The following is an 18,699-nucleotide window of genomic DNA, read 5'->3' on the forward strand; positions in this document are numbered from 1 at the left end:
TGCTTTTACGAAGAAAAACAACCACTTGAACCCTACCCTATAAAACTACATGCTGTCAATACTTGGAAGGGATTTTTTTTTTTGTCACTCTACTAAGAGTGCATTTCATGCTTCAAGTCAGTTCTGGTATGGAAGTTGGTATCAATAATAACTGCTCATACTAAGATTTTACTATAGAATTTGTTTTTTTAGTCTTGGGGAACTATTAGTTTTATCAGTTGATAGTTTATCTTTTCCTATGGTCCCTGCTGGTATTTGTCCAGCAAATATTCAGAAAAAGAATGCCGTTGCTAATTGCAGGGAGTATGGACTGCATGCATTTTTATATTCCATGGATTGTGATAGGTCAGCATGAAAGCAGAAATAATTCAAATGTAGACTACAGTAATTAGATCAGTAGTGTAAACCATTTTCATGCTGTTACCCTTTTACACCAGGTTTGAACCCAGTTCCAATCTCTTCTGATCACTAGTAAAAAGGCTGCTATCTGAATTGGATTTGGGCAATTTAAGGTTAGGGTTTAATTGTTAATCACAGCCCAAAGTTGCTACTTTGCACTCACAATAAGCAAACTCACTTAAGAGACCTATGTGGGTGCCTCGAGTGAAATATTAAACAATTCAAATTGATCCGTTGGAGTATTGAGCTACTTGTCCTGGAACTGTGTAAACTAAATGTTTACATCAGTGTCTATTTTGCATTGTTTTCTGAAACTTGCATGTTTACTGATTTAAGGAGTTCTGACTCAGGATTGACCACTCAACAACTTTGTGCTGCAAAGAACAGCCTTTTTCAAATCCTTGGAATCAGGAACTTCAAATAGAATAACTAATGAATAAAATAGAACTAAGTTATTTTAGTTAAATAGATTGGGTTAACCGAAATGAATGCCTTCATATTGGCTCCTTCCAGGCCAAGCATCACATCTGCTTTTGAGAGGTTGGGGCTATTTCATATGATTGGGAAATTGGCAGCACATCTGTATTTAACCCAGTCATGTATCAGTCTCTAACGTCATAGTTTAATAAACAATAAGTAGAAAATAGTTTTGATTTGACTTTTTTAAAACAATTGCTAATTATTGATAATTGATATTGGCTTTCGTACATCATTTGTAATCCAAGTATTTTAAAATAAGTGAATTAATTAGGTGTGCAACACAAAATTTATATCCTGACTTGTATAACATTTTGTAAAATTTTTAAGAGGTGGAACTGGTTTTGAAAAATATTAAGTTAATCTTAAAGTCTAATTGTATTTTACATACAGGAGCGGGACAAAGTAATGCCACTAATAATACAGGGTTTTAAAGATGCAGCAGATGAGGCAGGTACATCGGTAACTGGTGGACAAACTGTATTAAACCCGTGGATCATTTTAGGAGGTGTGGCCACAACAGTGTGCCAACCAAATGAATTCATCATGTAAGTTTAATCATTGGTATCTGTAACTATTCTAACACAAAAATGTTTCAGATGTATATTGGATCAAAGATTATGGATATTTTTGCCTTGTTCAAGATAAATGCTTGTCTTTGTGGTTTAGGGATTTTTCATTTAAAGTTTCTATTGAATTTACTGCTAAATTTTGAGGGATTGAATGTAAACTGAAAAGGGTTGGAACTGATAGCTGTGGAGCCACAATATAACAGTTTGTACTGCTTTGTTTTCCACTCTGAACAGACCTGTTAACAATCTGTGTAACTCATTTAAAGCAGCCAATAGTGAACTCTTCCAATCACTTAAGGATTACAATCCAATTGACACAAGATGCCAGATGATATGGCACTAAACAAATTGTCAATATGTCAACATTGTCAAAATCTTGCATTATGTGCAATCAATATTCAAGTCCTCACTAAAGAATAAAAATAGCCCTGGAAAGGTAGGTAACGGGTTTCTTCAATGCATTGTAGTAATTAGATATTGCAAATGGACAAAATGTCAGATATTTCTTCATTCCCATGGGAATTTACAGTCGTCATATCTTTTAAAAATGCACCTGGGATGTTGAAATAGAAGCCCAGTCCATTCCTATAAATTTTAGACAAAATGTCTTCAAATACTCATGACTGCAGTTTGGTTGCATTCAATATATATTGTATTGGTTTTCATGACTTTGGGAAAAAAAAGTCTCTGAACTTCTGTGGTAATTTTAAGTTGCAGATGTGATTTGTTCAAATGTCATTCGTAAAACGTAAATTTTTATAAAGCTTAACTCCTCGCTCTGTCAATGTACTGCTTTATCTTTTTCTGAACCGACTTTTAAAGCACAAATCTTAGTTGAACTCTTCTTTCAGTCATTATCTTTGAGATGGAAAGCTCACCATTTGGCATTTATGATCACAGCCTTGTGTCATGCCACTTTGACAACAGTATTTTTGAGTATTGACGACCCAATGAATTTTTTTTTACTGTGAATGTTAGTGGATTCTGAAACTTATTCATTTTTGGTTACTCAGAATATGATATTATTCTCCAACAAAGCCTGAAACCAATAGAAGAATTTTTTTAACAAGTTTGCCTCTTCCAAAAAGTAAACTTTTAACGTGATCTTGTCCATTAGAACTTATCATTTTGACAGGTTGGGCATTCAGTTTTATGGTGAATCCAAATATTTTGTGGTTTGTTGTACGACTAATTGGCTACCTCTAATTGTATATGTAGTATTAGACTTGTCTTTTCACACCCTCAATGTTTGAGACTTCAGGCTTTAACTAGTCATAAGTTATATTTAATTACGGTCTGATCATTTAAATCCAATAATAATTGCAAGAAAGACAAATGACTTAATTTGAGGAAGCCCTGAAAGAAATCTGAAATAATAGCTGCTTTCTCATATTGTTCTTAGAAAGTATCTGGCCTCTCTCCAGCTTTACTGAAGCTGAACCTGAAGCCTCCAGGAACTTACAGGGGTGGATTTGCACCCTCATTCTTGACAGTCTTGGAACACTGAAGTGCTATGTTGCCCTCTGGTGCTGATGTTTTGGTATTTTCCTTATTTCACTAACTTTGTAACATAAACACAGCCTTAAAAAAATGTTTAAGGGCAAGGCTACCTCTAGGTGGTACACCACGCACACGCAGAACTGGAACATTCTGTCAATGCAGTGTGGTCTGGGGCTGGAGCAGGGGACCCAAGATTGGAGGACTTTAGATTAGATTCCCTACAGTGTGGCGGGAGGCCCTTCGTCTCAACAAGTCCACACTGACCCTCCGAAGAGCAACCTACCCAGACCCATTCCATCGCTGACTAATGCACCTAACACTATGGGCAATTTAGCATGGCCAATTCACCTAACCTGCGCATTTTTGGACTGTGGGAGGAAACCGGAGCACCCAGAGGAAATTCGCGCAGACACAGGCAGAACGTGCAAAATCCACACAGACAGTTGCCAGAGGCAGGAATTGAACCCGGGTCCCTGGCACTGTGAGGCAGCAGTGCTAACCGTTGAGCCACCGTCCCACCCTATGTGCAGATTTAACTTATTTTAAGATCAGTGCAGTCACATATTCAATTAGTGATCACTTTGGGCAGCAAACTTCAGTATGCTGGCTTCAAAATATAACAAAAAAGGAAGATATGCTAAATATTTCTGAATTACTGATCAGACCCCAGCTAGAGTATTATCACTGTGTCACATACAGGGGCAAACTGACAATTCTGCACATACACAAACAGCTCCCATTGCCCATTTTTAATAATATATTGCACTGAGAGCATACACTTTGCTTTATAAAATGTGAAAAATTTCACTTGGCTTTTTTATGTCCATTATAACTGAGAAGTTCTTAAGTTTAATTTTGTCTCATCTTGGGCAAAAGAGTGATCATGTTGTTGAGTTGACATCCAAGCCCACAGTTTGAAGCAAGCAGAATTAGTCAAGCAGCTGTTGAAAGTACATGGATGTAGATTTTATCTAAAGAGCAACCACACTGGATTGTTAAGCACCCTGGGTTACAGTAGCCCACCAGACTCCAGGCTTGCACATAAATATTGGTGAGTTGGGAAGGGTTTGGGAGTCTACAAATTCAAAACCAACAAAAGAGATTGATGGTAAGAACAAGACAAGCAAGCATTGTGGGGAGAATATGATAATCCTATGTTTGAGAAGTCAGTAGTAGGTTTTTCACTTGCCACACCATGATTTTCTTTGCAGTGGGAAATTGTAGTGGAAAGTTGTTTGTCTATTTTCCCAATAAAGGAAGTAACTTAAGAACTGTTAGTAAACTGTTGCTTTCTTGAGTGAAACAAAGTGATTATTTTATAAACTGTAATTGATATGAATTATGAAAACTAGTGACTTGTACAACCATATACTGTAACAGTTACGTGCTCTAAAATACTTTTCAGTCCAGTTGAAAATGTGCCATCAATAAATGTCATTCATGAGTCTGTTTTTTTCCCACAATGTACAGATTATTTTTAACCCTTTTAAAAATCTGTTCTGTGTTTTCCACTATTATTGTTTAAGTTTTTCAGTGTGTGTAAAAATATTCTTGCATCCTTCTATTTCCTTTTTAGAAGTTTAGTGAAATTGATATGCCAGGGTAATTTTGTTGCATTTCCAAGACAAGTTCTCAGGGTGCTGATTTGCCTTGTACTAAAAATAGTTCAATGGTTATCAGTACATATCGCCAACATTTTCGTAACTTCATATGCAAATAAGTTAGAGCCAGGCTTGTGACTAATGACATTGATCCTGTTTTGCTGCAATTATATTTAAATAATGCTTTTCATTGACTTTTCTCTCAAAACAAATGGGAAAAAGGTATTAATTTTGTATGATTTTACAAGAGTTTGAAATCAAAGCAGTTTATAGATCTTAAATTATGGATGTGTTGTGCAACTTTGTTTGACTCAGTGCTTTTTTAAAAAAAAATTATGATATTAAAAACAATCATGTCATTTATATAATTTAGTTTCACTCTATAGAACGATACAGTGCTGAGTGGATTCATAGGCCATCCATAGACTTGACTAAATCTTCTGTTTTGAGCTAATTTAATTTGCACAGTTGTTAGTGTTGGATGTTATTCAGAAGTTTCAGCATTTAGCTTAACTGATAAGTTACCAACTGAAGTAACAAAGCATTCATGGTGCACTTCTTTATGGTATGGTGAAATTATTTTGCAGGCCGGACAATGCAGTGCCAGGCGATGTTTTGGTACTAACAAAACCACTTGGAACTCAAGTAGCAGTTGCTGTGCACCAGTGGCTTGATATAGTAAGTAATTTCGACATTTATAATGGTGCAGTATTTAACTAAATTGTTTCTACCTGTAATCACCAAAAAAAAATGAGTATTTGAGTAATGCTCAAAATTCAATTTAAAACTGTATGTTTGTCCCTTGATTTTTAATTCTTATGATTGTATTGATGAAAACTCTAGTCATGCCACAAGATGATCCTTCACATGTTTAGTTTCTTTGTAAACTTAAAAAGTTCTACATTTGTACACTTATTCCTCATTGGCTATTTGAAAAGCGATAAGTTTTGGTTGATGGCATTCTGGTGGTTGAATTTCCATATTATATGTAGACATGAGTAATTTTAGGACTTTTAATCCCTGACATGTAGAGTAGCCTGCTTTGCAAAGCTCATTGCAAATTCAGCCATGCTTTGCATTTGATCACCATCCATTAAACAATTCCTGATCAATAACATTTGTTGCCAGGAGTGCACATTTCTAAACCTATTTTTAATTTACAGAAGTATTTTCAGTATAATTCTACATTAATTATAATTTTATATTATCTGTACCATATTTTTACTAACAGCCAGAAAAATGGAATAAGATTAAGCTTGTTGTCACTCAAGAAGATGTGGAGTTGGCCTACCAGGAAGCAATGATGAACATGGCACGATTAAACAGAACCGGTATGTCCTAAGTGATTTGTTTCATCGTTGATAATTAATGCTGTAAGAATATCTAAATAATTTGTCCTTATAAAAAAAATTCTCTTTGTCATTTCGAATGTACACGAGATTTTATAATATTATAAAAATGCTGATGATGCTGGTCGTCTTTTATAAATAGATGGCTGTTCTGTGATATTCTATTTGAAGTACAGAAGTTGTTGCCTAACTCTGTCATCCTCTGTAGAAGAAAAGACTCTCCACTCCCCCCTCTCCCAACCACACATTTTTGGAGTAATATGAGAATGTAGGAAGATTATTTAAGTTCATTTACAGCTTTGATTATTAATGTTATCACTGAGTTAAGTCAAATACTAATCATCCTCCATTAATAGATTTGCTGAATTGAGCAGGCAAACTTTTGACATGTTATCAGCCTGCTTAGTCTGTTATAATGTTGTCTCTACTGCTTTGTTTTTCCCATCTGCCTCCTTTCCGGCCAGAATAGAGAATGTGGCTGAACACTAGCCAATCATTATTAAAATTGAAACACTTTTCCATATCTATGCTAAATGCTTTTTGCTTAAAAATTAATGAACTTTAGAAGTTGAAGTACAAATGAATATCAATTTAAACTAAAATTGCCAAATTAAGTATGACTGTATGTAATTACATAATGGATTATTATTCTAGCCTGTGGATTACCAGTCCATTAATATATATATTACATTATCAAGTTGAGGTTTTTTTTAAAGACTCTTGAAATTCAATTATGGGCTACTTATTAATTTTTTACGAACATCTTTTTCACTCTTGATTACTCATTAAGTGTTGCAGTCCTATTACCGCAGTACTTTTGTATTTACAAAGAAGCAGAATTGGAAGGATTTGTTAATATTGTCAATCCATCTAAAAATACATCACCCACACACCCACCAAAACGTGAAGCCACAACACACAAGGAATATATTTATTTCTTGAACACAACTGTATTTAGATTTACATAAAAGAACTAGCAAAAGTTAGCAATAAACGTTTCTCCCCAAAATAATTTACATGCTTCTACGTACAAAAAGTCATCACTCCCAAAGTCTAGTGAGATCACAGCTAATGCAGTTTCATAATGTGCATACAAAGCTGGAAAATTTTAATAAGGTAGTTAGTATACTTGTTACTGCTTTTGCACATGTTAATCACAAGTTTGCAATTAATAATTTTACAACATCCACAACGTTTTCCATTATAGTTGCTCCTGAACATATGTTGCCTTAAGCCGGAGATTCCACATTGATTTGCAAGGAATTCATTACATCTGTGATTTCAAATGTTCTTAGTTCCTAGTAAACTGAGCATTGTTTTGTTAACGGTTTTCTCTTCTTTGCAGATGCCTTCGTCCTGTCCTTTGTAGTTCCCCTCACCTTCCACTCATGCATCCTACCACGTCTGCCCTTCCTTTTTTGCAGCTTAACTTTTAGACTTTATGCTCCTCTTAATAAAACTTAAGAAATTGGATGCTTTCATAACCACACTCTCAACCCGTCCTTCCATCTTCAATGATACATTGTTCCCGAACCTCCTCTAGAATTGTAAAGTTTTCCAGGGATATAATGATCATTAGGAGAAAAAAAGAAAAAACGAACCATTAAAAACTAAAGAGATTACCTTTGTGTGAAAAAGAAACATAATCTTAATGAATACTTTGCATTTGTCTTCATTAAGGAGGGAGACATTCAGTTGAAAGAGTGCAAAAAAATTAGATGTGATAAGGAAATATTAAGGTTATTGGTCAGGTGTCCAATGTGGCTCACTTGCTAGAAGCTACATAAAGTCATATGCAGGAACATGTCCCCTGCAGGAACAAGGAATGTGTCTAGGCATTGGCATCTTTTGAATTAAACAGTGAGAACAGTGGAGGCTGACAACCATTTTCAAGTCGTCCCTGGCTTCAGACATTGTGCTTACAAATGTTAATGTACATTTGTTCAAAAGGGAGAAAGGGGGAGACCAAGTACCAGCCTATGCTTGGTGATGGGAAGATTACTAGGGAAATGGAATTCTGAAGGGTGCTATTCATCATCATTTGGAAGGCAGTCAAATCGATTCAGGACAGTCAGCATGGATTTGTTATGGGATAATTATGACCAACTTGAATTAATTCTTTTGAGGGAGGTAACAAGGAAGAGGATAACATGGTCGATGTAGTTTCTTAGATTTTAGGAAAACTTTTCTCAAGGTTCCAGACGGTAGAATTGGAAGAAAAGTAGATGTTCCTGGGACTCCAGGGCAAGTAGTGGGTTGGCTGTCTAGAAAATCAATCGTTATTCTTTGTAATTTTTGTGATTGAAAGGCTGTTTCTGCTGGCGTTTTACTGGCCTCACCACTAATATCCCTTGTATTAGGTGATGCATAGCACAGATTTAAACTTAAGCGAATGGGGAATTAATAAGTTTGCAGTTGGAAAAATTGGACGTGTTGGTAATAAAGAAAGCTGTAACCTGCAAGAGAATATCAACAGACTACAAAGGTAGGCACATTAGTGGCACGAGTATTCCCCACTATCCAAAAGTAGAGTATTCCCAGGAAACCTTTTGTAAGCCGAAAATGATGTAAAGCAAAGGTGCATGATTTATATGGGGAAAATTTTGCTGTTTTTCGTAAGTGAAAATCCTCTTCAGATTTGTAAAAATAGTTACTAATGGAGGTCTTTCGTAAAAGCGAAATTGTATAAAGTGAACGTTCGAAAAGCGGGGGATATCTGTAATTGAAATTCAACCAGGAGAAGTTCCGTCCCTTTTACAAGTCCACTGATGACACCACTATAGTCAGTCGAATCACAGATGGTGATGAAACAGACTACAGATGGGATGTGGAAGACCTGGAAAAATAGTGCACGGAGAACAACGTAGCTCTCAATGCCGGCAAAACCAAGGAACTCATTATTGACTTTCGGCTGGGTGTTACTCATGCGCCCCTAGACATTAACAGCACAGAGGTGGAATGAGTGGAGAGTGTCAAACTCCAGAGAGTGGTCATCCACAACAAGCCACTTTGAACTCTTCATGTGGAGGCACTGGTTACAAAGGCCCAACAACATCTCTTCCTTGGGCAGCTGAGGAAATTTGACATGGCGAATATCCTTGCCAACTTTTACAGGTATGCCATCTGTCTGGATGTATCACTACCTGGTATGGCAACTGTACCATTCAAGATTGGAGACGGTTACAGAGAGTGGTGAACTTGCCCTGGACAATCACAAAGGCCAACTTCCCATCTATAGAATCCATCCACCAGGCCCGCTGTCAAAGAAAGGCTGCCAGCATTCTCAAAGGTCCATCCCATCCTGACAATGTTTTTCAACAACCTCTACCATCGGAGAGAAGGTACAGAAGCCTGAGCACATGCACCAGCTGGTTTAGAAACAGGTTTCTACCCTATTATTTTTCAAATAATGAATGGACTCTCAAACTCTTAACATTTGCCTGTGCCGGTGTTTGTTTTTTGCCACTGTTTACCTACTATTTATTTAACTCTGTGATCTGCCTTTATTGCTCCCAAGACAAAGCTTTACACTGTGCCTCGGCACACATAACAATCAATTTAATTCAACTCGAGTATGAATGTGTAATGCATTTGGAGAGGGCAAGCAAGGTAAAGAAATTCACAACAAACGGCAGGAAAATATGTCTGCATCCTGGAGAGGAAGGTAGCCAAACAGCTAGAAAAAGTGTCAGGAATGAGATGCTTTATTTTAATAATTGAGGCAGGGAAGATTACGCTAGAATTACATCAACATGGGCCAAGCCACAGCTAAAGTACTGTGTGCAGTCTGGTCACTGCATCGCAGGAAGTATGTGATCGTACTAGAGAGGAGATTAATGAGGATGTGTCAGTTCTGGAGAATTTTAGTTACAGGGAAAGATTAAATTGGATGAGTAGATGTTCTCTCTAAACCACATTGCCACGCAGTAATCTCAATCTCTCATTCTCTCACTCACTCACTCCATGACAATGTTCCACTATCCCTCCTCATCAGGGGAGGTCTGATGGCTTGGTGATATCATCACTAGACTCATGAAACTCCGCTAATGTTCTTGGGACCTGGGTTTGAAAATATGTCATAGCAGATGCTGGAATTTGAATTCAGTAAATTTTATAATAAAATCTGCGATTAAGAATCTACTACTGACCATGAAACCATTGCTGGTTGTCGGGAAGGAAATCTGCCATCCTTATTTTGTCTGGTCTACTTCTGGCTCTCAACCCATAGCAATGTGATTGACTCAACTGCACTCTGAAATGGCCCAGCAAGCCACTCAGTTCAAGAGCATCTAGGGGTGGGTAATAAATGCCAGCGACGCCACATGACCCATGAGTGAAATTTTTAAAACATTAAGTTTTCCTCCTCATCTCTGCAACCTTCACCTTGTGAATGACACCATTTGGTTGTATGTTTACCATTGCCATATTAAATGGTTTTGTCTGTTCTTCATTTCACTGTTGCTCTTGAAATATCTTGTTTGTTTTCAGAAGATTGGGGCAATATTCTTTTGAAATCTGTCAGAGGTTTTTTTTCTATTATTTAGTTTATCATTTTTTGAAAATGTATGTTGGAGACTTGACATCCTATTTCATTGAAAGCTAATAGAAATCCTTTATCTCCAAGAATATTCTTTCCTCATATCTTGATACTGTTTATTCTTAATAAAAACAGAAATTGCTGAAAAAGCTCAGCAAGTCTGGCAACGTCTGTGAAGAGAAATAGTGTTAATGTTTCAGGCCTAGTGATCCTTCATCAGAAGTGATAGCTCGGAAAATGTCAGTTTTTATGCAGAAGATAGGGTAGGGGAAGGGAGTAAGGAGTAAACGAAAGATGGGGATAGAGCCCAAAGAGACACAAGAAGAGTTGGACAGACAAAGGAGTGGGTAACAATCTGTCTGGCAGGGTGAATAGCTGTTAATGGGGACTGTTAGTGGCTGATAATGGGATGTGTGTTGTAGCAGAAAATATGATCACCAGTCAGTATGTGGATGTATCTACTAGAGAAGGTGCAAAACTTGACCTACTCTTGGGAAATAAGGCAGGGCAGGTGACTGAGGTGTCAGTAGGGGGAGCACTTTGGGGCCAGCGACCATAATTCTATTCGTTTTAAAATCGTGATGGAAAAGGATAGACCAGATCTAAAAGTGGAAGTTCTAAATTGGAGAAAGGACAATTTTGACGGTATTGGGCACAAACTTTCGAAAGCTGATTGGAGGCAGATGTTCGCAGGTAAAGGGACGGCTGGAAAATGGGAAGCCTTCAGAAATGAGATAACGAGAATCCAGAGAAAGTATATTCCTGTTAGGGTGAAAGGGAAGGCTGGTAGGTATAGGGAATGCTGGATGACTAAAGAAATTGAGGGTTTGGTTAAGAAAACGAAGGAAGCATATGTCAGCTACAGACAGGATAGATCGAGTGAATCTTTAGAAGAGTATAAAGGAAGTAGGAGTATACTTATGAGGGAAATTAGGAGGGCAAAAAGGGGACATGGTAAATAGAATTAAGGAGAATCCAAAGGGTGTTTACAAATATATGAAGGACAAAAGGGTAACTATGGAGAGAATAGGGCCCCTCAAAGATCAGCAAGCCTGCCTTTGTGTGGAGCCACAGAAAATGGGGGAGATACTAAATGAATATTTTGCATCAGTATTTATTGTGGAAAAGGATATGAAAGATATAGACTGTAGGGAAATAGATGGTGATACCTTGCAAAATGTCCATATTACAAAGGAGGAAGTGCTGGATGTCTTGAAACGGTTATAAGTGGATAAATCCACAGGACTTGATCAGGTGTACCTGAGAACTCTGTGGGAAGCAAGAGAAGTGATTGCTGGGCCTCTTGCTGAGGTATTTGTATCAACAATAGTCACAGGTGAGGTGCCGGAAGACTGGAGGTTGGCAGACGTGGTGCCACTGTTTAAGAAGGGCGGTAAAAACAAGCCAGGGAACTATAGACCTGTCAGCCTGACCTCAGTAGTGGGAAAGTTGTTGGAGGGAATCCTGAGGGAAAAGAAAGATGTTGTGAAACTTGGAGAGATGTTGCCAGAGTTGGAGGATTTGAGCTATAGGGAGAGGCTGAACAGGCTGGGGCTGTTTTCCCTGGAGCGTCGGAGGCTGAGTGGTGACCTTATAGAGGTTTACAAAATTGAGGGGCACGGATAGGGTAAATAGGCAAAGTCTTTTCCCTGGGGTGGGGGGAGTCCAGAACTAGAGGGCAGAGGTTTAGGGTGAGAGGGGAAAGATATAAAAGAGACCTAAGGGGCAACTTTTTCACGCAGAGGGTGGTGCGTGTATGGAATGAGCTGCCAGAGGATATGATGTTGGCTAGTACAATTGCAACATTTAAGAGGCATTTGGATGGATATGTGAATAGGAAGGGCTTGGAGGGACATGGGCCGGGTGCTGGCAGGTGGGACTAGATTGGGTTGGGATATCTGGTCGACGTGGACAGGTTGGATTGAAGGGTCTGTTTCCATACTGTACATCTCTACCTGGTGTGTGGGGAAGAGGGTTGGGGGCTGGGACATGAGAGAGCTCAAGTCTTAAAGTTAATATTGAGTCATGAAGACTGCAGGGTCCCCAAGTGGAAAATGGGGTGTTTTTCTTCCAGCTCATGCTGAGCTTCGCTGGAGCACTGCAGCAAGCCTGAGACAGAGATATTGGCCAAGTAACAGGATGGTGTGCTGAAGTAGCAGGCAACTGGAATCTTCACCTCATTTCTGCTGGCAGAACACAGATGTTCCATAAAATGATCACCTGGTCTGTGCTGTGTTTCCCCAATGTAGAGGAGACCACATTCCAGACCAAAGGGGTAGCCATGGGCCATGTTGGCTATGTAGAGCAGTTGAACTTCCATAATTACACCGGCACCACTCCCCACCTCTTCCTCCGCTACATTGATGACTGCATTGACGCCACCTCATGCTCCCGCGAGGAGGTTGAGCAATTCATCAACTTCACCAACACATTCCACCCCGACCTTAAATTTACCTGGACCATTTCTGACACCTCCCCTTCCTGGACCTCTCCATTAATGACGACCGACTTGACACTGACATTTTTTTTACAAACCCACCGACTCCCACAGCTACCTGGATTACACCTCTTCCCACTCTACCTCTTGCAAAAATGCCATCCCATATTCCCAATTCCTCCGCCTCCGCCATATCTGCTCCCAGGAGGACCAGTTCCACCACAGAACACACCAGAAGGCCGCCGCCTTTAGAGACCGCAATTTCCCTTCCCATGTGGTTAAAGATGCCCTCCAACGCATCTCGTCCACATCCTGCACCTCCGCCCTCAGACCCCACCCCTCCGACCATAACAAGGACAGAACGCCCCTGGTGCTCACCTTCCACCTTACCAACCTTCGCATAAACCAAATCATCCGCCGACATTTCCGCCACCTCCAAAAAGACCCCACCACCAGGGATATATTTCCCTCCCCACCCCTTTCCGCCTTCCGCAAAGACCGTTCCCTCCGTGACTACCTGGTCAGGTCCACGCCCCCCCTACAACCCACCCTCCCATCCTGGCACTTTCCCCTGCCACCGCGGGAACTGTAAAACCTGCGCCCACACCTCCCTCACCTCTATCCAAGGCCCTAAAGGAGCCTTCCACATCCATCAAAGTTTTACTTGCACCACTAATATCATTTATTGTATCCGTTGCTCCTGATGCGGTCTCCTCGACATTGGGGAGACTGGGCGCCTCCTAGCAGAGCGCTTTAGGGAACATCTCAGGGACACCGGCACCATCAACCACACCGCCCCGTGGCCCAACATTTCAACTCCCCCTCCCACTCTGACGAGGACATGGAGGTCCTGGGCCTCCTTCACCGCCGGTCCCTCACCACCAGACGCCTGGAGGAAGAACGTCTCCTCTTCCGCCTCGGAACACTTCAACCCCAGGGCATCAATGTGGACTTCAACAGTTTCCTCACTCCCCTTCCCCCACCTCACCCTAGTTCCAAACTTCCAGCTCAGCACTGTCCCCATGACTTGTCTGGACTTGTCCTACCTGCCTATCTCCTTTTCCACCTATCCACTCCACCCTCTCCTCCCTGACCTATCACCTTCATCCCCTCCCCCACTCACCCATTGTACTGTATGCTACTTTCTCCCCACCCCCACCCTCTTCTAGCTTATCTCTCCATGCTTCAGGCTCACTGCCTTTATTCCTGATGAAGGGCTTTTGCCCGAAACGTCGATTTCGAAGCTCCTTGGATGCTGCCTGGACTACTGTGCTCTTCCAGCACCACTAATCCGGAGACCACATTGTGTCCAGTGAATGCAATAGACAGGATTTCCGTTCTAATCTTTTTTTATTCTTCTCCACCAACACTAATTTCACTAATATCTGGTGTTTGGCCAACTATTTGATAAACCTAGTTTCCATAGTGATGTCACATTCCTTGTTGACTGCCTCCTGCTCAGACTCTCCCCACGTGGCTTCCAACTCCAGTTTCATCCCTCGTGCTTTGAATCCATCCAGGATCACAGATGTTCAACGCTGCACAGACAGATGTTCTTGCTGCATCCTGAGATCCACACCCAGTGCCATGCATCGTCATATACACTCTCTTGACCTCTCTCTCTCTCCAGAGCATCATATCACATTGGCTCAAGGCTGCACTACTCCCAGTTCCATTTCATCCCCAGCTCATTCGACGTGCTAAGAAACAACTCACAATGTGATCTCTACAGTGGGGAGATGAAGCATAGACTGGGTGACTGCTTGGCAGAACACCGATGTTATACCCACAGAAGTGACCCTGAGCTTCCTGCTGCCTGCCACTTCAACACACCATTCTGTTCCCTGGCCAGTATCACTGTCTCAGGCTTGCTGCAGTGCTGCAGCGAAGCTCAGCATTAGCTGGAAGAAAAACATCTGACTTTCTGCTTGGGGATCTTACAGCGTTCAGGAATCAATATCTAGTTCAAAAATTTGAAGGCTTGAACTCTAAGTCTCAGTCCCCACATCTCACACCAGGTCTTGTGACAACATTTAAAAATCAAACAACACCAGGTTATAGTCCAACAAATTTATTTGGAAGTACTAGCTTTTGGAGTGCTGCTCCTACAACCATTTGATGAAGGAGCAGTGCTCCAAAAGCTAGTGCTTCCAAATAAACTTTTTGGACTATAACCTGGTGTTGTTTTATTTTGAACTTTGTCCACCTCAGTCCAACACTGGTATCTCACATTGCCTGCTATTACGCGCAATCCATTGTCAGCACTAACAATCCCCATTAGCAGCTATTCACCCTCTCAAGATTGCTATCCACTCCTTTTGTCTGGCTAGCTGTTTTTCTGTCTCTTTGAGCTCTATCCCACCTATTGTTTACTCCTTACTCACCGCCCCTCCAACCCTGCCTTCTGAATAATAACTGACATTTACCATCACTTCTGAGGAAGGGTCCCTCTACCCAAAATGTTAACTCTGGTTTCTCTTTGCAGATGCTGCCAGACCTACTGAGCTTATCCAGGAACGTTTTCTTTTCTGATTTACAGCATCCACATTCTTTCAATTTTACTTAGTGCTCAATCTTGTTAGGCTGCTGTTTGTTGGAACCATGCCCCACCAGTATCTCCACTAGATGACGATACTGGAAAATTTGTCTTTGATCACGACCAACCCTAATCCTTTCTTTACCTAACAGCCACCTGTTTCAATAGGATTAATTCCGAAGTAATACCATCAACCAATTGTTGATCACATCTTTATTGCGGGATCTCTAAAAATCTCAGTTCCTAATGAAAATGTTTTTGCTGCATTCTCCATGTTGGCTGCTTCTAGTTCTTACTGATATTACTCTAAGACTATGAAATTAGATTATATTACTTAGTGTGGAAACAGGCCCTTCGGCCCAACAAGTCCACACCGAACCACCGAAGTGCAACCCACCCAGACCCATTCCCCTGCATTTACCCCCGCCCCTAACACTACGGGCAATTTAGCATGGCATTTCACCTAACCTGCACATTTTTGGACTGTGGGGGGGAAACCGGAACACCCGGAGGAAACCCACGCAGACACAGGCAGAATGTGCAAAGTCCACACAGTCAGTCGCCTGAGGAGGGAATTGAACCCAGGTCTCTGGCGCTGTGAGGCAGCAGTGCTAACCACTGTGCCACCATGCCACCCATGTTATATAGGAGAAGGTGAGGACTGCAGATGGATTTGAATTGAATTTATTGTCACGTGTACCGAGGCACAGTGAAAAGCTTTGTTTTGCAAGCAATACAGGCAGATCAGAGTTAGGTAGCATAGATAAGTAAATAATAGGTAAACAGCAGCAAAGAAAACACAGGTACAGACGAATGTTCAGAGTTTGAGAGTTCATTCAGTATTCGAACAACAGGGGGATAGAAACTGTTATGAAACCGGCTGGTGCGTGTGTTCAGGCTTCTGTATCTCCTCTCCAATGGTAGAGGTTGTAGAAAAGCATTGCCAGGGTGGGATGGATCTTTGAAAATGCTGGTGGCCTTTCCTTGACAGCGGGCCTGGTAGATGGATTCTACAGATGGGAGGTTGGCCTTTGTGATTGTCTGGGCCAAGTTCACCACTCTCTCTAACCGTCTTCTATCTTGAATGGTACAGTTGCCATACCAGGTAGTGATACATCCAGACAGAATGCTCTCTATGGCGCACCTATAAAAGTTGGCAAGGATATTCACAGTCATGTCAAATTTCCTGAGGAGGAAGAGACGTTGTTGGGTCTTTATAACCAGTGCATGCACGTGAAGAGTCCAAGAGCTTGACACTCTCCACTCATTCCACCTCTGCACTGTTAGTGTAGGGGCGCATGAGTAACATCCCGCCAAAAATCAATAATGAGTTTGTTGGTTTTGTCGGCATTGAGAGCTACGTTGTTCTCAGTGCACCATTTTTCCAGGTCTTCCACATTCCATCTGTAGTCTGTTTCATTGCCATCTGAGATTTGACCGACTATGGTGATGTCATCAGTGAACTTGTAAATGGCATTAGTCTGGTGTTTGGTGAGACAGTTGTGGGTATACTGGAAGTACAGTCAGAGGCGGAGTTCGCACCCCTGGGGGGGCTCGTGTTAGTGAGGATGCAATATTGTCCCCAATCTTCACTGTGGCCTGTGCGTCAGGAAACTGAGGATCTAGTTGCAGAGAGTGGGGCTAAGTCCGAGATCAACTAGGAGAAAGTGAGGACTGCAGATGCTGGAGATCAGAGACAAGATTAGAGTGGTTCTGGAAAAGCACAGCAGGTCAGGCAGCATCGGAGGAGCAGGAAAATTGATGTTTCGGGCAGGAGCACTTCATCAGGAATGAGGCTGGGAACCTCTGTGGTGGAGAGATAGATGGGGGAGGGGGGTGGTGCTGGGGAGAAGGTAGCTAAGAGTGCAATAGGTGGATGGGGGTGGAGATAAAGGTGATAGATCAGAGAGGAGGGTGGAGCGGATAGGTGGGAAGGAAGGTTGGCAAGTAGGACAGGTCATGAGGATAGTCCTGAGCTGGAAGGTTGGAACTGGGATAAGTTGGGGGCAGGAGAAATGGGGAAACTGCTGAAGTCCACGTTGATGCCCTGGGGTTGAAGTATTCCAAGGCTGAAGATGAGGCATACTTCCTCCAAGTGTGGGGCAGTGAGGGAGTGGCGGTGGAGGAGCTCCAGGACCTGCATGTCCTCAGGAATTGGGGGGTGGGGGGAGAAAGAGTTGAAATGTTCGGCCACGGGGCGATGGGATTGATTGGTGAAGGTGTCCTGGAGGGGCATGGATAGAGTAAATAGACCAGGTCTTTTCCCTGGGATGGAAGAGTCCAGAACTAGAGCGCATAGGTTTAAGGTGAAAGCAGAAAGATTTAAAAGGGACCTAAGGGGCAACATTTGCACGCACAGTGTGGTGCATATATGGAATTAGCTGCTAGAGGAAGTGGTGGAGTTGCAACATTTAAAAGGCATCTAGGAAGGGTTTGGAGGGATATGGGCCAAGTACTGGCAAATAGGACTAGATTAGGTTCGATATCTGTACGAGTTGGACCAAAGGATCTGTTTCCTTGCTGTACATCTCTTATGACTCTAATAAGATTTTGCAACTGAGCACTAAAATACACAGTATAACCTGCGGTTTCTAATTAAAGAAACTAGGAAACAAACTACCCTTTTTCTTTTTCTTCAGTTATTTTTGTTGAGCACATTTTATACATGTGTTGCAGACAACTGCCACTGTGACTGAGGTTAGCTGAATTGATTATGAACATCTATCAGACTTGCAGTTTTTCTCCATTTGTGTAGTTTGGCGCTATATGTTTAACTGCTAGAGACATCTTGACCAACTGGTCCAGTCATCAATTTGATCTACTTGCAATAATAGTGACTGTTTATTTTTAAGTCTCGACACTGCTTTCTCTATAAATATGGAGATTTTGCTACAGCTCAGCTGCTTGTCTGAATTGAGGATTTTCATATAATTATAACAACGATCCCTTTTCAAATTATGGTTCATAAATTTCCAATAATTTGAATGTTTCTGAAACTTAGCAGATGTGACTTCAGGGGATTGTTTTCAACTACGTTTTTTTAATGTTCCTATTCGTGATTGCTCATTGCTTAACTAGAGGATGGAGAGCTTTTAGCCACCAGTTAGGATCGATATAAGTTTCAAAGGCATTGAATCTTAAGCTTTCTCATGTGACATTTATGAACTAATGTTAATACTTATATCTAATATCAATTCCTGATTCCCTTGTGCAAAAGTTCACATTAAAAACTACAGCATATCTGCAAACAAGTTGCGATATATGCTGCTTAATGTATTAATGTCTATCTAA

At 41.0% G+C, this 18,699-nt stretch overlaps 1 protein-coding gene across 2 annotated transcripts in view; it reads left to right on the forward strand.

The window, feature by feature from the left end:
• Positions 1 to 18,699, forward strand: part of sephs1 (selenophosphate synthetase 1) — a 59,490-nt gene that overhangs the window by 35,026 nt on the left and 5,765 nt on the right. For both annotated transcript variants that reach the window (XM_087999338.1, XM_043714177.2), the window contains exons 5-7: positions 1,270 to 1,424; positions 5,137 to 5,227; positions 5,781 to 5,880. In XM_087999338.1, coding sequence (XP_087855464.1) covers positions 1,270 to 1,424; positions 5,137 to 5,227; positions 5,781 to 5,880 — 346 coding nt within the window. The remainder of the gene's footprint in view (positions 1 to 1,269; positions 1,425 to 5,136; positions 5,228 to 5,780; positions 5,881 to 18,699) is intronic.

Source organism: Chiloscyllium plagiosum, unplaced genomic scaffold (assembly GCF_037043375.1).
Source record: "Chiloscyllium plagiosum isolate Xiang-an unplaced genomic scaffold, Cpla_swu_hap1 HiC_scaffold_23, whole genome shotgun sequence".
Classification (NCBI taxonomy): Eukaryota; Metazoa; Chordata; class Chondrichthyes; order Orectolobiformes; family Hemiscylliidae; genus Chiloscyllium; species Chiloscyllium plagiosum.